Here is a 26,623-nt window from a genome sequence, read left to right on the forward strand (position 1 = left end):
TAAAAAATTGCCACCACAGGTGGAAATGCAGACAGGTTACCGCATATGTGTAGGTTATGCTTTTATCTATCCGACCGTAAGGATATATACGATTGTGGATTACTTTTGCTGGTTTGCCGTGACAATAGTAGTGATCAGCGGCAGCATTGTCTTTGGCTGCCAGTATTTGAGACGAACTGGATTTGAGCCAAAATGGTCATTTGTAAGATCGGTTCACAATAATAATAATAATAATTTAAAAAATCCTGTATAAAAGTTGTGGTACCCTGTACATTATTTGAAAATATTTTAAAAAAGTGTATAAAATATGGGAAAACTTATATGTTGACGGTATGAATCAGTTGTTAATGTGGTGTTTTCTCATTGAAGAAATGCATGTGAATTAAAGGTTGGATTTTCCTTTTTTGTGTAATGTTGGTGCTATATTAAGAAAAAAATATTAGAAGTTAAAGAAAATATCTCAGCCAATATTTATGGATATATGACAGAAATCACCAACTCAATGGAAGTCAAATGTACCTATTTGTTCTGATATATTAGTGACAACACCTGTTTTAAAGGACAACCGACACCATTTTTTTGTTTCCTAACGGACATCAGAAAAACGTTTTATAGCATTTAAATACCCAAAACATGCAGGCTGTCAAATGCAAAGCACCAATAAAAATGACTTGAAGTGTCCCAAAACTGCCACAAATGAGCTAGAAACTGGGGAGATTCAGAAAGTCCCGCCCCCTTGTTCGTGACATCACACCAGGATACTCCTTCACAAACTGCCTTGCTCCAGAATCAAAACAATGGCTTCAGAGAGTTCAGATTCGAAGATGCTTTCTTGTTACTCATCGAGTTATGAATATGTTTCAAATAGTTCTGAAGAGGAAAGCATAAATGTTTGAAATCGATTAAAAAAGCAATTTAAGTCATTCTTCCAACTGATAATAATAATAATAATAATAATAATAATAATAATAATAATAATAATAATAATAATAATAATAATAATAATAAATTGCATTCATAAGCGCATTTCAAATCTCTCAAGGTCACTCAAGTTTTTCTGCAGGTGAGCAGCGGCAGCCACATGCGCCAGCGTTCACTCAACCTGGAAGTAACTCAAATAGAGAGAAAGCTTGCTAGCTAAGCAATTGTTAGCCAACAGATACCTAGCTAGATAGCCAGCCAGCTAGATAGTGATAGATAGATAGATAGATAGATAGATAGATAGATAGATAGCTATCTAGCTAGCCAGCCAGATAGACAGCTAGCCAGCCGGAGTTAATAGATAGCAAATGATAATAATAATACTAATAATAATACTATTAATAATACATTTCATTTATAAGCGCCTTTCAAAACTCGCAATGTCACAGGATACGTTTTTCGACTGCAATCTAAACTTCCAACTGATTATAGAGCCTAAAATGGATGTAATTACGGGAAGACAACAAGTCATGGCAAAGGCCAGAGATGATTCACATTGGTTTTATGTTCATCAAAGAATTCAAGAGCCCTTGTGTCCTCTGAATGAGATATAATCAGTTTTCCAGTTCAAAACCCAGATGTTCACTTCAATTTGGAACCCGTTCGTCAATTTTCTTACCTGGCGTGTGAGTACAAAATATGCATACATGGCCATGGCTGTGCCATATGTGATGAAATAGGTGACAGGCTCCATGATATCCCAGGAGTACTCCCACCAGGTCAGTCTGGCCAGGATGCCAAACTGGGTGGCCATGTAGGCCATGCCGCCCCACAGCACCCAGGTAGTGCGTCGCTCCGCTTTCCGACTAAGCTCATGCTTCACCTAAATGTGAAACAAGTGGTAGGAGAAACACAATGGGTCCAACAGGTCAACATTTAAAGAGAATCTCAGGATTAATCACATGATCAGTATGTAACCCCGCCAGCCGGCAAAAATGCATATTAGACAATTTCACGACAATTTGGCCATCAGTCGACCCTAACTTTCTCAGATATTCTGCGAATATTCACATTCACCGTAGAGCCTGGTTCACATAATAATGAACAGGACGGTTCATCATTAATCAAGCACTCAACACATGCAGGAACTGCTGACATACGCATTCCCAGGGAAACAATTATTTTAACCCTTTCGATACCATAATTTGAAATTTTGATTTTTGGAAGAAATGTTAGGCTGAATCATTTTACTGCCTTCTAAAGAAGGTATATCAATCAACAAATGCTGAAATAATGGTTATTTTTTACAATATTGAAAAATATTGATCGTAAATAAAATCTGAAAATCTCGCATTTCTAAATGTTTTATAGATAAAACCATCGAGGAAGAGTTTATACATCAGAATACAAACATAGGAAACCATTTTTATGGATAGTTAGGAACAAATAAACAATATAAAACCTAGTAAAGTAATTTGCACTGACCTGGAGTAATTTTGAGGCAATCTTTTGTTGACAAACGAAAAATGTCACTAGATATTGGAAGAATTGGGTACTAACATGTACCGACAGCAAATTTGGGAAGAAACATACTCTCCTTTATTTTCTACAAGTAAACATTGATGGCGGTAGTCCTTTGTACAGTCAGTATCAAAAGGGTTTTAAACAACTAAAAAAAATAATAATGAGCAACTGTGCTCTCTCAGAATTAGTTGACGATAATACATGAATTAAAAAGCTAAGGATCATGTGTTTTGTGTTTTTGTTGAGATGTCCGTTGCATTCGCCACGTAACGAACACAGATTTTTTTTTAGGCTCTGGGGCTCAACTTGAGATGCTTCCCGCTACACCCCTCTCCAATTGTTCATGTAAAGAAGGTCTGACCTTTTCAAGTGGACGGAGCTGAGAATTGAGGTCCTCAAGTCGTCCAATAAGCTCGCGCTCTTTGCTGAGTTGATGCTCCTCAATGCGCAGAGTGGTATAAAGCTGCTGCACCAAGAACTTGACGTCATTCAGCCTTTCTGTTTCTTCATGGGGCAGCAACTCTGACGATAAGATGAATAAATAACAATCAATTGTTTCTTCTTTAACTCATAGGAATTAATACAATACAATACAATACAATACAATACAATACAATACATATTGATGTATATCGCGCTTTAACAACAGTTGAAGCTGTAACAAAAATAATCATGAAATGGACGGCCGCACCTCTTCTCGGTGGCCGGACAAGGTGGGCGGTGTCGTTGATGACCAGCTTGAAATCATCCAATAACAGGATGTCAATGCCTGTAGAGGAGGCAACCCTGGCTCCATCTGTGGAAGAATACAAAAGAGAAACATGGTGTAAAATGAAGCAATGCGAGTGATGCTGGTAAACCACTCCACACCCCCTCCAGCACTCTTGACCATCGGCCTCTTTTCACTCTGATTATCACGACTGGGAGATCAGAAGCACTCCCGTGCTCAGAGAAGACTCCGAGCGCCAATTGTTCTGGTATAATGAAGAATCCAAGTGGTGCAAAATCACTTCGTGGCACATATGAAAGGATTAAATCCTGTTGCTAAGCCGCAGTAGCAGGAACACTTAACGGCATCCAAAATACACTTAAAAGCATGAAAGGCCAAGTATAAGTGTAATCAACGAGAAGGGGTGCATACAGTGTGAGTGTGCGTGTGCGCGTGTAAGAGAGCAAAAAAGTAGTAAAGAGTACCCGTGGAGTAGATGGCTACTCGATCGATGCCTCTGTCCTCTGCTTGCAGTTGTTGTAGGAAAACTCCCACACAATCACTCAAAGGCTTTAGGGTGAACTGACAGCGTTCTCGCCTGGATGGCAAACTGACCGAGATGACTGGCAGCCCATTCTGGTACACTACCGTCACCTCTGTGTGGAGGTTGGGGGACAAAGACAAGCATATATTTTTTAAGATTCAAGACATTCCCAAGCATTCACTGGGTTTCGCTGTAGCTAACTGACCAATTTAAATGAATTGAAAAATGTTAAGAGATTTCTCGCAAGGTAGGTGTCCGAAACATGTCTGGTACACCTACACTGTCTGTAAGTAAGGAATCTGCTTAAAATTAAATTTTGACAATCACTTGCAAGATTGATTTTGACCTGTAACTGTCATCAAAGTAAAATGGAAAAACCTGCATTTCCGATACTTCCTATTTTAGGGTATATTGCACGCCAGACTCACCTATATGTGACCGTGAGGTTAAAATCATTGCGAAAGAAAACAGATGGTTTGAAAAGGGAGTAAAATAAGCTATTTTCATAAAACAGCAAAATCCTTCACTAAATTGCCATGGGGGGTGAGGTTTAATTTGGACCGTTCTTACAACAGACTTCTTAGGCCACATAATTATGCTGTTGAGGTGATACCAGAGCAAATAGGGCAATCAGGCCTGTCGTAGACCCCACAATAAGCCAGGACAATAAAAGTAATCAGTGTATCCTCAGGGAATAATCCTCTGCTCCCCCAACCTGAGAGCAGGGACCTATCATAGCAGAGTCCCACATTTGCTCATCCTGACATTAACTTTCGGGAAGGCATTTAGGGGGTGAGTTACACAAATATTGCATAAGATAAATAAAACATGACTCATGGTGACAAAGAAATCTGAACAAAAAAATGTCAAAATTAAAGAATAGGCATCAGTTCAGTCAAAAAGATGTTTTTATCCAACTAAGCCCCCCTTGAAATGCCAAGCCTGGAAGATCAATATATTGTAATAACGCTGACCATGGCCTTTCAGAGCAGTTATGTCAATTTACTGATGCCAACTATTGAGATTTTGTATTCCCATGGATCGGCTGAAAGACCTCTCAATAATGCCCGCATGACTGGACTAACAATTGCATGAAGCTAAAAATGATGCATCATTTATTTCAAATTTCCACATTGAAAAGGGAAAATCTTAACCTTGCGGTTGCAAGGTTAATCATTTCTCAAATTTTGATCATGGTAACATCACCAGTATGTCTTCTTGATCCTGTAGGAGCCACTTAACTCATGAGTGGGTCTTAACAGAAGCAATGAATCCAAAGGAATTCCACAGGGGAGCAAATCCAAGCTGCCACAGTAACCTCTGCCTCCTGCTCGAGACCACTGCAGTGAATCAGCATATCATCGTCTGGCACACGCGACACCGGGTGGATCGAGCTAATCAGGATCGTCACTAAATACACAGAGCTGTGCCCACACATTTTCCCCCTTCTCTCCACTTCCGGTGGCTGACTTTATCTTCCCCTGTGCAGCCATCATAATCGAGGGTATCTCCCATCCCACAATCCCACAGCTCTTGCTTTCATATAAAATCAATAGATTCTCATCATCTAACTTTTCAATGCTCCTATTTCTCCATACAATTGCCCCGAACACAGAGAAGAAGCTATCCTAAGAGATTCCATCACGAGAGTGAGCTGCTATGTGGGAATCATTGCTCAATTTAGTTAAAGGCAGCATCTAAAATGACATGTGGATTACACTCTACCAAAAAGAAGCTTTTTGCCGCACCTCTGGGTTCATCCTCAGACCGTATGTGCGACAATAAACAGCGTATGAGACACAAAGGAGAATGAAAACAGAGTAGGGGAACTTACCCTCTGAGGAAGCCGGGGTACATAACATTCTCTGGCCATGCCATGAAGGGGAGGCCCTCCAAATCTACAGGAAAGGAGAAAAAAGTGGCATGTTAGGCTACTTGCTGCAACTTCACATTGAGGATAACCCTTTGGTTGTCTGCTTGACACGGAAACAGAAATAGTTCACAGTAGCATCTTCAGCAATTGACAAAAAGTTGCCCAGTAAAAAGCACATGACGAAAACCTACCTGGACAATATTTGTGTTGGGATAAAACCCACAACCCTGCAGATGATTATGTATCAGCGCATTCAACGTCGATCCCATTATGCCCCTGATAATACCAATAAATGTTGTAGGTGAGGTCACAGACATTTGGTTGAGATGTCTCAAATAATTTCAAAATGTATAAAGGAGGCTGTGGGGGCAGGTAGACAAAGGAGTACCAGTACCTCCATTTTACACACAGACAGAGACATGCAGCTAAGAGACAGAAATAAACCAAACCAAGAGCCCCACTTGAATGAGCGGTCTCAGTGTGCTTGTTTGGTGCGAATCAGGGCTCTGATTAGAGCAGATGGCAAGTTACTATAGCAACGTCTTGTTAATTTGGGCTGGTATAAATGCAGTGATACCTCGGATTACGAACACTTTAGCTAACGAACATTTCGCCTTACGAACATTAAATTTGCGAGAATATAATCTTGGCATACGAACTAGTTTTCGGCGGACGAACCAAACCACACAGCTGGCGGACTAGTTTTCCACACCCCCCTTGAGTGCAGACGTGGTTTGCTATCAAGTGGAGTACTTTTGCCTTTATGGGAGCGAAAAAGACCCCAGCACAGGCTAGTGTTAAGCCGAAGAGGACACAAAAGAAAATTACGGTCGAGCAGAAGAAGGAGATCACTGAAAAACACGAACGAGGTGTGCGTTTGTGTGACTTGGCGTCCCAATACCAGTATGCGTAGACGACCATTGCTACGTGTGGCTAAGGGTGCTTCTGTGTTGTCTCAGCAACGGTCTCAGTCAATAGAAGAGGTTGAAAAACATCTGTTGATATGCATTAATGAAAAGCAGTTAGCAGGGGACGGTGTGAGTGAGGGCATTATCGCCGAGAAAGCACAGCAACTTCACTCAGATATCATCAAGAGGCAACTACATCAACGGCCATCACAAAGGTAAATAAAACAACTTTATTATACTGTACAGTTTATTTATTTAATTACAATCCAATAGCACGTTTATTATACATAATATAATGTACAGTAAAGTCTCGTTATATCGATATTCAAGGGAGTCCGAAAAAATATCGATATAACCGGGACTATCGATATATCCGACCCTGTTTGCATGTAATTTTCTCCGTGCGTGCATAGAAATAGTATCGATATAACCGGGACTATCGATATATCCGATATCGATATAACGAGACTTTACTGTATATTTTAAGTAGTTTTAAGACTTATGTACTAGAAAATTATGTTTTATGGGGACCTGGGATCGGATTATTCTCATTTTTTAATGATTTCTTATGGGAAATAAATGTTTGGCAGATGAACTTTTCGCCTTACACACACTTTCTGGGAACCAATTAAGTTCGTAAACTGAGGTATCACTGTATAATAAACATTTGCTTCATAAAAAGCAAAAATACTTGTTATATGGTGTTAGTACAATTTGCGACTCTGCTCTGCAATTGATTGGTGACGGTGTACCCCGTCCGTCTCTTGACCGGGCTCAGCTGCGAAAAACTCCAATTTGCCTGCAACCCAAATAAGGGCAAGCAGGGTATAGATTGCACGGATGGTTGATTTAATTGTATATCTTCCATATGTACTATTGACCACTTTAGAGAATGCAAATGCAAATGCATTTGCAAGTGAATTTCTATGAATGTCCATCATATCAGAACATAACCAATGAATTACATCATTCATTTTATTGAGTTTTTAATCCATTGTCTCACATTTTTTACATAAACCAGTGTCTATAATACTACAGAGAGAAAAACACTGCAGCGGGTGACAAAGAAGGCAGTCTCAACATGCTGCTCAGAAACTGGAGGGAGGAGGGGGCTGCAGTTGAACACAGCTTGGGGAAACCCCTTTATCCCCCTCTTTTTTCCCTCAGCACAGCTCACGCTCTTTTCTGCTGAGCAGCAATCAAGCCTTTTAAGGCATTAAATGAGCTGTTACACCTTCTTCTATCCATGTCGAGCCGGGTGATGATGAAGCAGTGAATTTATAGCTAACAACGGCAGGGGTGGTACATTTTTCAAATGTTTCAAATCCTGCACGAACAATCGCAGCACCACAACTGCTAAATTGTGCTCCTGAAGCCACAATCTGTAAACATAATCAGTCATACGGTTGCATATACAATGGATCTAGGAACAATCTGTACAATGTTCACGCAATAACAAAACCGCTGTGCCATGAGAGTATTTTAGTTCGAACAAGCTATGAATATTGTGCACAGTATCCAGTGGACCTCGAAGGGTAGAGATGTCAAATGTGCTTCTTGAATCATACTGAACAAAAATAACAAGAATGAAAGATTATATTCATGACCGTACACTGACAGTTCTGGGATGTGGATTTCTCAACAAAAACAACAACAACAACATAGTACAGATATAGATGCTTAGTGAACCTATTCAAGTCGTTGCATAAAATGTGAATTTGCTGGTTGTTTCTCTTAATTGTCAGATTACAAACAACTGGAGATGGCACTACCTGCTGTACCCACACTTATGCAAGGCAGCGAGCTGTTGCTGATTAAATATCTCGTTTTTATACGTGCGTGTCTGATTGTCAATCATGTCCTCCCCACGGTTGCTTAATCCAAAGAGAAACTGAGCTTTTTAGTCAGTTCGTTGACACAAACCCAACTAAGAACTGTAAAGGCACTGACAGTCGTGAGTGGAGCAGATGAACCAAGGTGGCTAAGTCCCATCTGAACTCTTGTCTATTTTCTATCACTCATTCAGTGACACAGGGGAGAGGGAGTCCTTCCCAGCTGACTTCTGAGCGAGTGACAGGGTGCGGCCTGAACTGGTTGCCAGTCAACCACACACACACACACACACACACACACACACACACACACACACACACACACACACACACACACACACACACACACACACACACACACACACACACACACACACACACACACACACACACACACAAATAGCCAATCATATGCCATCTTGTTTGAGAGATACAATTCCACACTTCCTACCTCCATATGTCCCAGTTGATATCACAAAATAAACAAATAAATACAATTAAAAAAAGAAACCCGCACGGTATCAGATATGCTCTGAAATCGTGATTGCGGTGTAAACAGACAGCTGAGATGTATATTGTTAGGGATCTAATGTCATTAAAATGGGTAATCGGTCTAATTCTAGGCAAGCAAACACACCTTGATGATGGCAGGCTTACTCTCTCAGCACCATTTGTCTCTTCACATTGTCACCTCTCTGTTTATGACCTCCAAAAAGGCCCCCCAAAAAATCGACTTTTGGCAATATGAACTGCATGGCCTGCTCATTTTTAAAGTACATATTTAAACCTGCTTTTATTTATGTATTTATTATTTATTTATTTATGGAGGACACTGATTTGCTGTGGCGACCCCTTGAAGGGAAAAGCCGAAAGGAAAAGAAGAAGATTGAGACAGCTGAAAGGCCACACACAAGCAAGCACATACACAATGTGTATCCTGCACTGATTGCTGTCCCATGGGATCATGGGAGCCCAAACAGTGATTAGGCTGCTGATAACATGACAAACTGAGGGGCATTGGAGAAGGTTTTCAATTGCTGCACGCAGTGGTGTGTGTGCTCATTTACCGACTTTAAAGCTCCAAGGAAAGAATGAAACAGAGTGGCATCCCGAACTGAAGCTGCTGCCCCCGCAACCCGACCCCGGATAAGCGGCAGAAGATGGATGGATGGATGGATGGATGGATGGATGGATGGCATCCCGAACATACGCAAATATAATTCCGACGTGTGTGCAAGCGGGTGTGCGTGTGCGCCCATCTGTGGTGACATATCCATGTGTATTTGCAGGTGGCGTGTGTGTTTGTCCATCCGTCTGTTCACCAGCCTGTTTGACAGCAGCGATTGCAGGACGTTTGAGCAAAGCAAACCAACCACCACCACCCCCTTACCATTCTCAGCACACACCCCCCTCCCACTGGCCCTTGCACTCCCCCGGCATGCAGCCACTGAGATGTTGCGTGAAATATTCAAGAGAGCAGCTGCAGTCAATAGCACAACAACCTTGGAATCAATGTCATGCGAATAAAAGAGCGGGATAAAGACAGTCACTGAGCACAAGCATGAGGATTGACAGATGATCTGAAAGGCATGGATGGAATATGAGAAGATAAATGGAGCAGTGGCAGGGGAGTGATAGATGGGAGTTGATAGCTGGAGTAAAACGGTGAGAGTCACTAGTGTGCTCGCGTTTTAAGCCATGTGCTGCTGCATACATAGTGCCCTGCAGCAGACACACACACACATCATCATCACACACACACACACCAACTGCGTCTCAAATGTGACTCCTCTTTACTTTGCGTGTGGAGGCTTGGTGGGTTTGGAGGAGTAGTGTAAGAGGAAGCATCAGCAATCGAAACGGGCAGGGAGGAGGGGAGAGGGATGGCGTAGGTTGCTGATCACTGCAGTAACGGAATTCCTCGTCTTGAAACTGGGGGTTGCCCCTCGTTGTCCCCCTCCTCTCCCTGTCTCGCTTTCACTGATCCTGATATGCTGGTCTCAACATTTCTCCCTGCTCATCTGCACAGCATTTTACCTCACACTGCATTACGGTGTCCTCTCCAGCTGTTGTGAAATTGTAGGTCATCAGAATACATTCTGCGCAATCATTGCAAATGTAATTTTTAGTGTACAGTTTCCACTTTGATTAATGTGCAATAACAGGAGGAAAAACAACTGAAATATTTGAGGAGTTTCATATTTTTTTCCTAAGTCGGTTATCTAGGTAAATTGTAGTTCAGGTGTCAGGAACCTATGGCTAGCGAGCCATATATGGCTCTTTTGATAATTGCATCTGGCTCGCCGATAATACTAAATACATATTCTCACTTTTTCTCTGTTCATTTCCTGTTTGGACGGCAGCTGGCGGAAAACGCGATTTTGATTGATGACGAAACAGGTAAACGCCCCCTTTTAAATATGGATGATAAAATGGAGGATTCGCCTTTGTGGAGAGACAAAGTTCTGCTGTGATTCTAATTTTCAATGAAACAATACCATGAATGAAACAGTTGAATATCAGTGGCACTTTGATAAGCCCCATGCTAACGTTAGCATCAATATACTTCTGTGAGAGACAGCAGAAAGCAAGCGTGCAAGCTAATGAGCAGTGTGCAGGCTAGCTAGCAGTAGCTTCGCCAATGGATCTGGCAAGTTAACTTTCATTCTGATCGTTTGGCTCGATTCTTTTTACCAATCATGAGGAACGGAAAACTATTCATATTAATGGTGAGTATTATCACAAAGTTATTTTAAATAATATATCATTTTGTTGAAATCACGTGCGTGTGTGTACGCGTGTGGCTGTCACTGAAAAAAATATTTCTAAATAGTATTTTAATTTTATGGCTCTCTTAGTCAAAAAGATTCCCGACCCCTGTTCGAATGAATGAATAATTATGTGAACCATTAGTATTAGACTGATGTGAGACCAAAGTGCTGTTTTCATTTTCAGCAACATTTGAAAACATCCCATTTGAACATATAAATATGACGAATAATAAACATTTATTAAAGACATAATCCTGACATATGCCTGGTATCAGACTGTCAGACCTTAGTCGATTACAATTTTGCAGTATGTAAAAAAAACAAAAACCCTGGACGCACACATTTTAAATAGCACACTCACATTATGTCAAGTCAATAAAGTTACCTATATCAAATATGCTTTTTATACTGTATTTATATAATTTGCACTATGTATAATTCTTTTTATGATTGTTTTGTGCAGTTGTACATTTTAGTCTCCTGACATTTTCTTGTGTTCATAGAATACTTTGTTTTATCTTTTGACCCCTCTACCCCTTTCAATTTTGCTGCTGTAGATTGTGGGACTATTAAAGGCTTTCTGATTCTTATTATGATATGTTGTATCAAATGAGTGTACGTTGTGGGGAAATGTCCATCATGCAATTATAATTCTTGGGGGAGCCCTTTTCACAATGAACCCACCACGCACCTGAAAAATGATGTATATTGTGACCAAAGGTTTTGGCGTTATTTGGGCTGAACTGAATACAAAATGAAAAAGCAGTTCAACATCTTTTCCCCCCAGAACACCCCAGGCAGCAAAAAAAAATAAACATTGGGTGAATTGAGTGAAGGTGATACAGCAGCATGGAAGAATTATGCTGCTGACATAATTTCCATTTCATGATGCCCTTCCAGGAATGTGCAGCACTCTGTCATTTATCTGCACAATGGCTGCATCCATCCATGTGTGCAGTTACAACCCAGATAATGTGGATGATTTCCCAAAGTCATTCATGAAATATTTCATGTGTTATACAGTATGTAACCGCCCCTGTTATTTCCTATCGATAGAATGTTAGTAAAGAACACAGCACTTATTTTCGGCATCACTGGAAATAGCACTGAGAGCCAATTGACCGATAATGATACAATCCGGTCGAGTTCCTGAACACCACCGTATTTCATAATCTCCACTCAGACGCTGCAAAAACTGTTACAAAGCACAGCAGGTCAAAGAGGTAAAACTGATAACAATATAATTTTCCCACTGCAATGAAGATATGACTATGAATGATATATCTTCTTTTCCTTTCGGCTTTTCCCTTCAAGGGGTCGCCACAGCAAATCAGTGTCCTCCATCTTTAGAGGTTTGATATATATAATTCATTTTTTTTTTATTCTATCTTTCTGACCTTGGGTACATTCGAATAATTAATGCTTGCTCATGCTTTGCATAATCCACCTTAACATTTAGCCACCCACCTCACGTGACTTCTCTACAACGTTCTGGGACTGACAACATGAGAATCTGTTGCAATATTGAACGACAAGCAGGTTTCCGTGCCTAAACATTGAAACTGCCGCGCTGTTGTGGGATACTCTTTCAAGAATTTGTACCAATTGCGAGGCAGCACTTTCCGAGAGCAGAGCAGCCTAGGAATGGAAAACCGTGCTTGCCTGAAGGATGCGCTTACACAATATGGAAGTGTGTGGGAGCAGGTGTTCATTTTATAGGCATGGTATGACCCTTTTTGATCATTCATATAGCAGATGGCATTTGCTGCTCGCGTCCGTGATAATTGCGAGTCACGCAATACTCAGCCCTTTTCCAAGCAACTATAAAGCGTGGACGAAGTAGCCACTCCCCCTCTTTTACCTTTCTTTGCCTTCCTTCAAACATGGCTGATTTTTCAAAGACATACGCAACCCTGTCTGGCCAAAGACATTGCATACGCTTGCTAATCCATAAACTGGGTTCCTAATTTCTAAAAGACCCGCCGAGTTTGCACAGAAACCACCTTGAATCACGATCAATGCCGCTGAGTAAGCACTATTTCAGTCCTACTCTGCATCCTTAATTCCTCCATCTCGCCATTAACAGGAGCATAAGAAGAGAACACTTCTAACTTTTCTGCTCACTTGATTTATTCAGGACTATAATATGGTCATTGTACTAAAATGTAATCTATACGTTTTGACCTGGATTGTGACTAACTGAATCGTCAGATGTTGAGTACTGCTCAAACACTTCATGTTGACCGTTCCCTGCTTGGAGCAGAATGCTTCTGTGAACACCGAATTATTCGAATGGAGCATCTTGAGGCAACACATAAAGACTTTCGGGGGGGGGGGGGGGGGTACAAAAAGGGTAAGATTTTGGATAGTCTCCCAAATCTGGTCCCCCTCTGGGTGTGAGGGAGCAGGCATGAAAAAAATACAACTGTAAATTATTCATTTTGGGATTTGGGGGGGGGGAGTCCATAACATAATGGCTGTTATTAAAATCCACATTAGCATTAGTTTATCGTCATTTTTTTCTGTGTCAGATGCGGAAGGGCGGGGGCTAGATGTGTCCATGTGCACCAGAAAAAAAAATTGGTGATCAAATGCGCTTGGCTTGCTTACCACACTCAAAGCGCTGCTGCCACAAACAGAAATTAGCAGCCGGCCACTGTGATCACTCATGAAACCAAGTGAGGCAGAAGAGTGGATGACCAAATGACAACAGGAGTATGCCACCAAGATCTTGCCACTCTAAATCAAGTCGGGCTAGTGGTTGGCCCCCTAGTCTGTGGAGCATGATTTGGCCATAGGGCATGAGATCCACCCAAAAAAAAGAGAGGATTCTGACAAAAGCATGAAACAGATGCTATTCGGAGAACTGGGAATCGTTTGACATTTTGAAGCAAATGTATATGGTACATGTTTGAACAACACTATGGAAAGAGAAGTATGACCCACATTTCTTCCAAGTTTATTTTTGAATAAATTACATTATCTTAACATGGTGTTGTAAATTTCACCAATCAAACTTTTGTAGCGTAACTGCGTGTGGGGCAATGTGCCTACATGTGTTGTATGTGTAAGGGTGATTGGGCAGACTACAGCATCCCAGTTAAGGCAATGAATTTCTCAAGAGGCCGCAGCGGCTATTTATGAAGTGGAGCATGGGAGTATTCCTTTTGAGGAATGTTGACTGTATTCGTCCTCATGACAGACGTGTTCCTATGACACAGAATGCCTTAGCAATGACTCAGACTCACTGAAGAAGGCCTTTCTGTTATTGCACAGATCCTTCATGCAAGATAAGGCAACTCGAAAGTTTAGCAAACAATCAGCTTCAGTAGATGCCTGATTACATCATCACCCTGTGCTCAATGAAGAGACAGAGAGAGACAGAGACAGAGACAGAGAGAGATACAGAGAGACAGAGACAGAGAGAGAGAGAGAGAGAGAGAGAGAGAGAGAGAGAGAGAGAGAGAGAGAGAGAGAGAGAGAGAGAGAGCAAGAGAGTGAGCGACACCTCAAAATCGGACTCCGTGGAATTGCTGTACTCTGTCTTCTCGGCTGTGTCAGTAAGTGGGTCCGAGCTATACTTTGCACCATTTCACATGGACGTGGCATTGCATTAATGAGAGCAGCATGAAGTGCTCTCATTAAGTGACATGTGCTTGACCAGATACTGAGGAGATGGCTGTGCATGTCTCATTTATTTTAAAAGATACACGCATGGCAGTGATCCATCATTCAGGCCAATGTTATTGACTTTTTGATACAGTGCCAACAAAGAAATATGATTCACTCAAATTAAGAATGGATACAATTTAAGCTGCTTGCTCATGGGTGGGGCGTAAAATAAGGGGGGGGGGGGGGGAACTGTACGGTGTCGGTTCCCAAAGCTGAGCAAAGAAAAATGGCATCTAAGGCTTGATTGCTCATGGAAGCCAAGAATCAAAAAGACGAGTCAGGAGGAAATGTGGCGCTGCATAATAATATAGTCAATGGAAATACTTGGGCAGTGAGATATGACGACAATGACTATGTTCTGCGGATTATGGAGATTTACTTGCTAAATTTGAGGGCACGGTGTCATTTCGGGCACATCAAAAGGCAACAATGGAGGACACACTGAATTGAGATTAGAGGAAAAGGACAAATTTAATAATAGTCTTCCTTGAGCTATGGAATTGGATCCAGCACTAATCTCAGTTGACTTTATTCGTATTATCAATCCTCCTTGCGTCCCCTTGTGCGGTCTGTGTGCTGTGTTTGTCCCTGTTTTGACAGCTGACAGAGGTAGAACCAATGTGTCACACTCATAGACAAAGGTACAATGAGATACCGCCCGAGACACTTTTGCGGTCTGAAAATTTAACCGTCTGCTTATTTGACTGCTGCATCCATTCTTGAAGCCCTGCAGGTAGCAGAAATTATACATTTATAGACACTGTCCCACTTTCACTTAAATCTATGTGAGTCAGTGAGTGGACCTGGAGTGCCTGTGATATATTTAAATACTTTTTGCTTCAGCATTTACCACAAAAAAATTGACATGAAACAAATTAGAAATTAAGCATTCAGAATGTTGTTCTGCAGCTGAAAAAATACTTTGTAGCAATGCTATGCCACCGATGTCATGTCATGCTGAGGTTTACTGTCCATAATCTTGGCCGCCATTTTTGTACACAATATAATTTTTAGCCACCGGATCACATTCGCAATTAACTTTCAGAGCACCTGGGAGCCTGACTTGTCCGTCAAAAACACACTGCTAAAAAGTGGTTACAGCAATTACTGTACCTAGACTTGCCTATAAATAATTTGCGTTCATAATGTCAAGAAAGTGTTGAATTCGTGTTATGGATTAAATCGTGTATCTATGTTAAATAAAAGCAATTTAGCCAATAATGCATGTGGTTACTTAATCCATTGGTACATGAAAGAGGGATTAAATTGAAAACAGCAGTGAAAATGGGTTAAACTAGAGAATCTAAAGATGCGAACAACAAGTTAAGATCTAAAATAACTTAACTTACCAACATGGTCAATTTGCAAAATCTAGGGAGGGAAAAATAGAAAGGTATCAAAGGCAGAAATGGGTGATTTAACGTTCAAAGAAAATATGTTTTGTTCATTTTTTGGGGGGTTTGCTTTTTTTTCAATGAAGGTTGCAATTTCTCAAAAGATCAAGTCACAACAGCACAGGCCAGCAATATGCAAAACACATTACACAAAAATGACAAGTTACACGTAGAATCCTTATTAAACAGAGATGAAAATTATGAGGAGGCCCATCCAAGGAAATGATTTAACAAAAACAAGAAAACAAAACAAAACAATGAATATAGGATTTGAGATCTTTTTTTCTTTTTTTACAAAGTAAAAGTGACAGGATATTTCTTTGACTAAGATGCATTCAAGCTCCGTGGAACTGGTTTTTAATACTTTTTTTTTCTCTAAATAGAGTCAAGTCTTGTACAGTATTCACACCTAATGTGTTCACATTGCAACCCACGGCTGGAAAATGTAAACAGAGCTCAGCAGATACGAATGAAATTAGTAACATACACAAAGGTACACACAAGCACACACGTATATACACACACAAGAAGAAGATGCCATAAGGGCATCTCAGCTTTACAGGCCACTGTCGACTTCTAAGCCATCAAGTGTTTTCCTGCTTACTCAACCATGGATTAAGTTATCTTAATTTCTCTCGTGAATCATCGATTCCCATGTTCCTCTGTGCAATTTATCGCTTCAAGTTTGAACTCTGAACAATGATACACCCCTGACAAAGTTTGGGGAACATATGTGTCTATTTCCTAATAATATGAAATACTTAAAGACCCCCTAGACAAGAGCTATGTGTGCCGCAGCACCACCACCGCCCAATCCATGCACCATCTTTTATGACTTCTAAAATAGCATTTCTTTTTTCAATGACATCTCGAGTTGGAATTAGGACACAAAAAGAGAATTAGCTTTGCTGGAGAAAAATACTTCCTCGTTTAGCTTTCACTTCATCCACCCCAGAACTGGGGAGGTCAAGAGGTTGGCATATGATTCATTCGGTACATGCGTGTGCATAGAACCATCAACTGGTAAGTCTCCTAAGAAGCTGCAGCAAAATTGATGCACGTCAAGCAGCAACACATGGATGGATTGGTAGGCTCGGCCTTTGCCAAGGGAAGAGAAGTGCCGATGCTGCAGGAATGGAGTGAGTGATGGAGAAGAATGATGATGATGGAATAGAGCGGGAGGAATGGGGGCATAAAAGGTGAAAACAATAGAGCTCAACTTGTATACCTGGCTGAGCTCGGAACTGAGGACGGCAAAGTGAAATGACCTTCAAATACAGGTTAGATATTTCAGCTTTGCTGATTGGTCCACCTTCTACAACAAGCCATAGCAAGGCAAACATTCCGAACTGAAAAATATAAAAAGAAAAATCAAATGAGAATGACATGATTTGAAAACACAACCACTGAGCAAGACGGACAGAACAAATAAGACACAATAATTTATCAGTCGACAGTTTTCATGGAAGCGAATAGTAGCTATGCCATTGCTTCCAAAAATATGGAATCAATTCTTACTCCATGTCCCACACCCAATTACCCTACGATTGACTGACAAGCTGACCACTTTTTGCCAACCGCACCAGGCTCCAGGCACTGGCAAGAGCTTTCGGAGCAGCATAGGAAATGGATGCCTCTGGGCCTGTTTTTTTTTCTCCTTCCAAGCTCTTGCAATGTTGATGGGAGAGTTATGAATGAGTTATAAGCATGAAATACCATAATGGATAAAGTACCCAACCAAACTGAGTTGGCAAATAAAAATGATGTAGCAAGTAAACATACATTTTGGCAGCAACGCAAACAAATTGTATCTTAATGGACATTTGAGAGTATTAACATGGATGCAGTTCGACCACATCACAGTAAATATTAAAAGATGGAGTGTTTGCGAACGTAAGGTTCATTCAAGGTCGCAAACAGTCATAAAGAAAGTTTTTTCTTGTCACAAAGACATTTTGACCTGTTTCATGCCTCCTTATGAAATCGGCCTCAAATGAAACCTACAGGTACATCTTTGAGATTAATCAAAAGAGCTGGAGTGCTAAGTGGCACTTGTAAACCGAAGGGATTATAGAAACAATGATTCAAAAGTTGTCAAAACAGACACTTTTTACAAAAGATTGTTTAAGGTACAGCAGGAAGAAACATTCCTCGAAAAAGGAAATCTAGTTCAAGTATTTGAAAATATTGATACAACTGTAGGAATTGGTGTCCTACACGATGTGGCTCAGAAGAGGGTTGGTAATATCGATACTCTGTGAATTGTTATATTTCCAATTTTTGGTATTAAAATTCAGATAAATAAAACACAAAATACTAACCTGTGGGGACAGGGCAGTGGTAGGCTGAGTGAAGAGTGTGGAGTGGGCTGCTGACCGGAGGCCATGTGCTCTCCTGACAGTCTGGTGCGTGAATGGCGCAGACAGTATCTCCTGCTAAAGAGACGACAACAAAATAAATGAGGGAATGTCATCGGCAGTTCAAACTGAAAATAAAGTGATTGTGACGTAGCATAGTTAAACACCAAAAGGGTTTCCAATAGCGTCTTAAAAAGAGGATTGAAATAATGAATTGGGGAAAGTGGATGCTGTTTGATTTCGTCTTCTTCACAAACTGCAATGATTTGCTCCCACATCATGTAGTTGCACAAGTCTGATTTTATCCAACAACCCATTTGTGTGTATTCCCATTATTCATTCTTAGAATTAAGATGGGTCAGTTATCACATGGAACACTCTTAGTTACCAAACTCAATGAAAGACACAGCATTAACTATTTGAATCATATTCATAACAGGATGAGTAACAAGAAAGCGTATTCTCTGAATCTGAAGCCATTGTTTTGATTCTCCAGCAAGGGAAGACGTCTTGGGGTGACATCTCGAACAAGGAGGCAGGACCTTCTGAAACTGGCCACTTCCGGGTTCATTTTTTTTCTTGATTTTGGACACTTTAAGTCCTTTTTATTGGTGTTTTGCATTTGACTAAAAATATACTGCGTGTTTTGGGTATTTTAGATGCTATGAAACGTTTTTCTGACGTCAGTTAGGAAACAAAAAACTGATGTCGGTTGTCCTTTAAGCTTTATTAAAATAATGAAAATTACAAGATGCCAAACAAAACTACATTTTAAAACTAAATAGAAGGGCATTTACAAAGAAAATCCATATCAATAGAAACTGCAAAAATGTAGGCAGGAGTGAGTAGAGTAAGACTTGGCGGAAATAATTAATAGTTGCAGAGCTCCGCAGAAAAATAAAAGTAGACACATACATTTGAATCTACGGCATACATTTACCATTAATACTGAACAAGAAACCTAGCCTTACAAATTCAGAATTGAGAATCGATGACCGTTTACCTTTCCATCAACTGCAAGCAAGAACTATGTAATAGCCGGTTAATGAAATACTTTTTATTATTCATCACAAATGTGTAGCAGAATTTGCAAAGTGAACTACAGCAACTTTGTTTGGCTTGGGTGAGGCAATTCAATGCTTGATCACACTCCCAGTTCCAAAGACAATACAGGACAAGAATTTACCATTAAGATAAGCAGCGGACCTTGGTACTATGATCGACTGTTGCTCCAGGATTATTGCCTCTTGCTTATCTATTTTAGGTCAGGCATACCGGTTCAACCCTCAGGCAGGGTGTGTTTTCAAACTGTGTTCTTCAAACTTCTGGGGACTGAAAACAGTGTCTGCGAACATGAGAATCTCTTGCAGGGCATTACTATTAACATAAGAATGTCACTGCGATTCAAGCAAAGTAATAAAAATCAGAGGTTACTTCTAAAAAATCTGAATCAGAATCATCATTATTGCCAAGTATGTCGAACATACAAGGAATTTATCTCCGGTAGAACACGCTGCACTACTATCATAAAAAAATTGAGGCACCGTGCAGTTCTATTTGGGTTACTTGGGTTACAAAATTGTCTTAAAAGTTAACCGACAATCAAAATGATAGACAGACTACTAACAATGTCTATGAACAAGACATACGATTATCTTGCACTGTATTCCGGTGAATGGACAACTCGTTAACAAGAATGTCACTGTGATTCAAGCAGTGCAATCAAACAAAATTGCCTGCTTTCTTCAGAGGTGCAGAATCAACTGTGACCCATATGTACCATCAGGCGTGTGGACCATGAAAGGGAGGCCCAATCTATTTCCGGAGATTTTATTGTCACAGAAGACAGCAGCTGTTCTCTCGGGATACCTACCTGCGCTATAACAGAACAAGTGGAATCATACAGCAATCCATACACGCACAAAACATGTCTCTGTCTCGTGACAAGAGAAAACTATGACATGTAAAATACACGCACAAACTCACACACAAACGCATGCATGCGCAGAACCACACACGCAGTTTGTCTCATTACAAATAAACACTAACATTCCAATGTGAATGGGCATGGAATGTCGGGATGGAAACCAGATCAAGATTTACCATTCCTAACAGCGGTGAGTTGAACTTAACCGTGCCACACAATGGAAAAGGGGTTCCAGAGAACACGCCATAAGTGTCAAACAAATAACGGAGCGCAACATCTATTATAGATCATATCAGTCCAGTCGTTGTAGAAGCTGCTGAGGGTCTTTGCAGAAAAATGAACAAGAATAAAAACATTTCCAAGTTAAGTGATCACAAAGAGCAACCAAACATCTGGTAAAAGGATGGCTCATGAGACAAGAGTGCAAGATCGCTATTTTTAACCATTTCATGTCCTCTTCTCCATATTTGGGTAGAATGTCCAATATTAAATTCTGAAAATTGTTTGCTATTCGTGTGCAGCTTTATATTTCAACATTATTACAAAAGGTCCTAGTGACAATGAACAAAGTAGAATGATTACTTGCGCAATAAATTATGTGCTTTTTATGCAGCCATCTGTCACGCTCTTATCTTTTAGTTGATCATTCGCTATCTTCTCACTTGAAAGGTAAAAGCAGTTAGCTTGCTGAAGAAGGGGAAAGATGGCAGGGGGTAAGACATTCCCTGGCTATAGAGGGGCAAACAAAGACAGGAAAGAGTTGGGAAAGGAGCAGAAAAATTACATTTCCGACACATTAAGCACAGAGTCCAGAAAAATACAATGGCTATCCATGCACATTAAAGAGCCCGTGAGGCTGCTGAGTGACCCCGAGCCAATGAAGACATTTGGAGCAGAGGAGAATTGATCTAATCATGGGGGGCTTCCCTGGAAGTTCACTAATGACAAGCAGGAGCTCCAGGAGAGGAAGCCAAAGGGCTTTGAAAGACTCAACTCGTTCGCGATAAGTCGAATTTCCATTCAAATGAAAAGTAATTAACCAATCTTTTCGAAAAGCAAGCATTTTATTCACATTTGCATTTGCAGAGCCTCTTGTGAAGATCTGGCAAAACTTTTACTTATTGAGCATAGTTGGCTACTTTGTTTTCTCTCGTTCAAAGTTTTTACAGCCTCAACAGCAAAAAGACCTCTTGCTCTTTAGGAAGAAAAACAGCTGATCAGTCACATTGGCCTTCTAATTAAGTGCATTAACTTTAAATGAGACAGGAAGCCTTTGTAATGTAATTTGTCACTCTCTCAGCAAGCACAACATACCCTACTTACTTTATTACTCTTCTGGTCTGTTTCTTTGTTCAAATTCAATGAGTACCAGGCATTGATTAGGGTACGGTGTGAATTTCAAAAGTCCATCTCAAAAGGTCGTGTTGGGCCCTCATAAATAGGGGTGATGACAAGGGTGGGTTGGCATGATTCCTTGTTGTGACTATCTTTGGATCGCAGGTGTGAAATTCAAGGCCTGGGGGCCAGATCCAAACCGAAACATGATTTTATGTGGCTCGTGAAAGCAAATTATGTGTGTCAACATCCACGATCCTTTTGTTTGTCTTGTGGTATACATAATGTTAAGATTATGCAATAAGATTTATACCCTGTTTATATTGACTTGATCAACTGAATAAAAATTACAGTTGACATGTCTGACGCGACCCTAATGAGGAATAAGCGGTACGGAAAATGAGATGAGATGAGATGTCTGACTTCACAACTAGTAATTCATCAATTTGTTGGGTACAACAATAGGATGAAACCATTAAACGTGAATTTAATTTCACTGCCATAACGGCCTTTCAAGGAAAGGTGAAACTTCCATAAATTAGTTTGACAGCCCTGTATTAGTTCATTGAGAATCAGTAATATGGTAACGGTATTGGATATTGGATTGGATATTGGATATGCCTTTATTAGTCTCACAGTGGAGAAATTTACATTTCACAGCAGCAAATTGCTCATTAGGCTCTCACGTTGTGACACAAAATCCAAAAACTCCCACATCGCAAAAAGACATGTTTAGCAATTTGCAGGTGGAATTTTGGTTACGCTCAGAAAAGATTAGTTTACACATAGCACTACAGCTGCGTGTTTGCTTTCAACATTTAGCTTGTAGTCGACGTGCACATTCCACCATGATGTCCCTGATCCACTGGTGAAGAGACGCTTTGATCCTCTCCTCTTTCATCTGGAACTGCTTTATTTAACAAAGAGGGTACTAGAACTGCTTCATGTCATCACAAAGAGGGTACAGTAAGTCCTGAATAATGAATGTCTCTCTGTGTTTTTGTTTTGTCATATTGTCTCCATGCTGTCATATTATTTGTTATTTAGTTTTTTTTGTCTTTTGACCCTAAAGACGGCGCCACGAGAGTGGCTGCCTTTCCAGCAGCTCATGTATTTTGTTTTTCTACTTTCATTCCTTTCATCACTTCGCTGCTGTGAAATGTAAATTTCTCCACTGTGAGACTAATAAAGGCATATCCAACATAGGTATGACTGCACAAATCAAGTTTGCGTGCATTTTTGCACACAGAGACAATTAAGTTCAAAAGACCCTCGGATCGCTCTTTTGCTTTGTTTTTTAAATTCAGAATTGTTAAGGAATCATTGTTGAAATATTGAGCAGGTTTTGCTCTCAGCTCCATTTATCAAAGCATAAAACTCTGCAAAAGACGGATTTACAGGTGCCACAACTTTTCTGCTGAGTATTATAGTAGAGAGAGTATACATATACATATATATATACATATACAGAGTGGTTTTACGAGGTTTTTTTTTCCTGACAGAAAAAAAAAAAGAATCTTTAAGACGTTGGTAGGTTGTATATCTGTTCAAGAGGACAAAGTACACATCATTTAACTGGCTACTGCCTGATGTACAACAATGGCCACTATTTACGATGTACAGCGAGATATTTTATTTATTCTTCATGTAAAAATCAGACAATGCTTGGGAAGTTACAATAGGGAAGAAATACCACATAGCTGTGAGAACAAAATGAACTGGACAGAAGGGGAAATGGGTACATCATGAGAATCTGACTTCACAAGTTACTGCCGAAAAAACATGCAAACACCCACCCACGCAGATGTGTAATGTAATTACATCTTTCATGCATGCGCACATACAATCGGGGTCATGGAGACGAGCGTACGGAGGAGGCTGTCAGCTTTGCATCACTCGCAACGGTGCCGATGAATGGGCAGGCTCCAGAGAGCTTTCATTCAGAATGGAAAACATAAATTTAAAAGGCTTTATCCCCAGGTGTGTGGAGAACAAAAAGAACATCTCATGAAAACAGACCATGTGCCATTAAATCATTTTATAATTAGCTGTAATAATAATAAACCAAAAAAATTAACTTGGTGCAGCCATATAATCCGCTTCCATGTTTTATTTATTGATTTTTACGCAATTTAATTCTTGATGCTCGATGTTGATTTTTAAATGATGCTTTCAAGCGCTCCTAAGATCAACACAACATGAAGAAGACGGGGTAAGACAGCAACCATTTAGAAAAGACCTCGGGACATCTCAAAGCATTGCATGGAATCTGGAGTTTGTTTAACTTCATACAAAAAAGGCACAAACAACAACCCCTCTGGCCAACTGATTAAAGATGACGATCAGCAGTAATAAAAGCAGAAGTGTGGCTTTGGGGGAGAGGCACACAAATGAGGAAAATAGGAGGGATTGGGCTGGGGGGGGACTCTATCACAGCGATGAAGGAGGTCTGTAAACTAGAAAATTTCAGCTTGGTACATGTTTGCACAAACCACTCATCCTGAACATCAATTACCCACTGATGCCGTCACGGTTTATCGCCAATGTCATTTATACAACAAAAGGACAGTGGATAAAATCCGCATTCAACACTCCCTCAATCTTAATGGATCTGATTTTACATATCCAATTAGGCCTTTGCTTGTTGACTTAGCTTGTGACAAACATGTAAGCAATACTTCATGGGCGTCTGCATACATGAAATCAATAATCATATAGACATGTCCTATTTATAATCCGGATATCTACAGTATCTCTCAATACTTGAATCAGTGGTCCCCGAACTGCACTGCATGAGATCCGTATAAGACCAACAGAGAAGCGGCTGATTAAGTTTCCTAGCCCGTTGAAAAAAAATAAAGCATCCATTAATCTATTTTCTATACCACTCATAATCACCAGGGAGGCAGTCATGCTGAAGTACATCCCGATTGCCTCCAGGCGACTACCGGGGTACACCATGCAATAATCATCGGCAAACACAAGGCAGATTTATTATTATCCATCCATCCATCCATCCATTTTCCATACCGATTATTCCTCATTAGGGCCGCAGGGGGGTGCTGGAGCCTATCTCAGCCGTCAGTCGAGAGTTTGTTGAGCGCGCATCAGGACAAACCATCTATGATTTGGCGGAATTTAACACAAGTAGGTATTATTGAGCTTGAATATTTCGTTATGTAATAATGTGTTTTGAATGTTGAAAGTGATTCCATTTTTCAATAAATATTGATTTCTTTAACTTTGCCCCTTCAATGAAAATTTATTAAAAACAGACGCAATCTTGATAAATCACAGTGCATATGTTATTTTAATCTATTTCCATTTCCTCCTCCAAGTATCTGCGAAATAGTATGTAAACGCCATATTCCTTGAGGCAAATTTATTAACTGATCAGGGATATTTTTCACATTTGAAAGACAGTTACTAAATTGAGTTGTAGTATTCTTACTGTGCTATGAGGTTTGTACACACTACATTTGAAGGACAACCGGCACCATTTTATTTGTTTCCCACTGACATCAGAAAAACGTTTTATAGCATCTAAAATACCCAAATCAGGCAGGCTGATATTTTTAGTCTGTCTACGGGCATGAGGCGGGGGACACCCTGAATTGGTTGCCAGCCAATCGCAGGGCACACAAAGATGTCAAACAATCACTCTCACACTCACACCTAGGGACAATTTGGAGTGGTCAATCTGCCTGCTATGCATGTTTTTGGAGTGTGGGAGGAAACCGGAGGACCCGGAGAAAACCCACTCGGGTCCGGGCAGAACATGCAAACTCCACACAGGGAGGCCGGACCGGAACGCGAACCGGCGACCTCTGCACTGTGCAGCCGTTGTGCTAACCACTCAACTACCGGGCCGATTTATTATTATTATTATTATTATTATTATTATTATTATTAATAATAATAATATAAGGAGATAAAAAGGAGAGGAGTAGCAGTCCCTTACATTGCAGGAGTTTCTGAAAAATTACAAAGAGTCCTTTGGCAACATAAAATTCCAACTTATTTCAAACCGATAAACACGTTAAGGCAAAAATTAGTGCATCCAAAAGATAGGGTACCAAATGAAAAACAAAGTAATGTAGTTTATTCCATACATTGTAAGAATGAAAATTGTAAAGAGCAGTACATTGGGGACACTCAACAAATTCTCAAAAAAAGACTTTATCAACATTGCAGGGATAATACAAGTGGGCCTCAATCGGCAGTACATTTGCACCTAAAAGCTAGCAACCACTCATTTGACGACAATGAGGTTAAAATCTTAGCGAAAGAACATAGATGGTTTGAAAGGGGGGTAAAAGAAGCTATTCTTATAAAACAACAAAATCCTTCTTTAAACCGGTCTGGTGGGGTGAGGTTCAATTTGGATCGTTCATACAATAGCCTGCTTAGGCAAAACAGGTTAGGCAACATTCGTTATGCTGATGAGGTGATACCGGTGGGAGTGGGGGAAATAGGCCAGTCGTTAGTCAGGAATGTAGGAATGTAGGAACAATCAGTGGAACAATCTCCTCCCCCCAACCTGAGAGTAGTGACCTATCATAGCTGTGTCCGGCGCCGCCATGCCTGGACATTAGGGATATATAAATAGGGCCGATACGACCAGTCAGACTTTAGTTCGCTGACGAAGCCTCTTGGATAGGAGGCGAAACGTCCGAAACCTTCAAAATTGTACAGATGACGGTTGAAGAAACCTTCTCATCGATGGACCACTCCTGTACGACTGAGAGCTTACACAGACGTTTTCGGACATACTGTATTACTAAACAATCCAGTGAGTGAATAATAATTTATGTTTGTGCACTGTCAATCTTGAAAAAAAAAATCCTCATTGTGAA

At 40.4% G+C, this 26,623-nt stretch overlaps 1 protein-coding gene across 4 annotated transcripts in view; it reads right to left on the reverse strand.

Moving 5' to 3' along the window:
• mcu (mitochondrial calcium uniporter) overlaps positions 1-26,623 on the reverse strand; it is a 44,697-nt gene that overhangs the window by 4,097 nt on the left and 13,977 nt on the right. The window contains exons 1-8 of one of the 4 annotated variants that reach the window (XM_089012068.1): positions 18,470-18,583; positions 17,377-17,497; positions 16,104-16,125; positions 5,533-5,596; positions 3,640-3,810; positions 3,137-3,241; positions 2,807-2,967; positions 1,601-1,804 (exon numbers count right to left, since the gene is read on the reverse strand). In XM_089012068.1, the coding sequence (XP_088868194.1) occupies positions 1,601-1,804; positions 2,807-2,967; positions 3,137-3,241; positions 3,640-3,810; positions 5,533-5,596; positions 16,104-16,109 (711 nt within the window). In that variant the 5' untranslated portion in view covers positions 16,110-16,125; positions 17,377-17,497; positions 18,470-18,583. Of the gene's footprint in view, positions 1-1,600; positions 1,805-2,806; positions 2,968-3,136; positions 3,242-3,639; positions 3,811-5,532; positions 5,597-16,103; positions 16,398-17,376; positions 17,498-18,469; positions 18,584-26,623 lie in introns of those variants that run through there. The other 3 variants (XM_089012067.1, XM_089012066.1, XM_089012069.1) reach the window with 3 other exon arrangements.

This window comes from Hippocampus bargibanti, linkage group LG13 (genome assembly GCF_051943395.1).
Source record: "Hippocampus bargibanti isolate YZ-2025 linkage group LG13, ASM5194339v1, whole genome shotgun sequence".
Taxonomy (NCBI): domain Eukaryota; kingdom Metazoa; phylum Chordata; class Actinopteri; order Syngnathiformes; family Syngnathidae; genus Hippocampus; species Hippocampus bargibanti.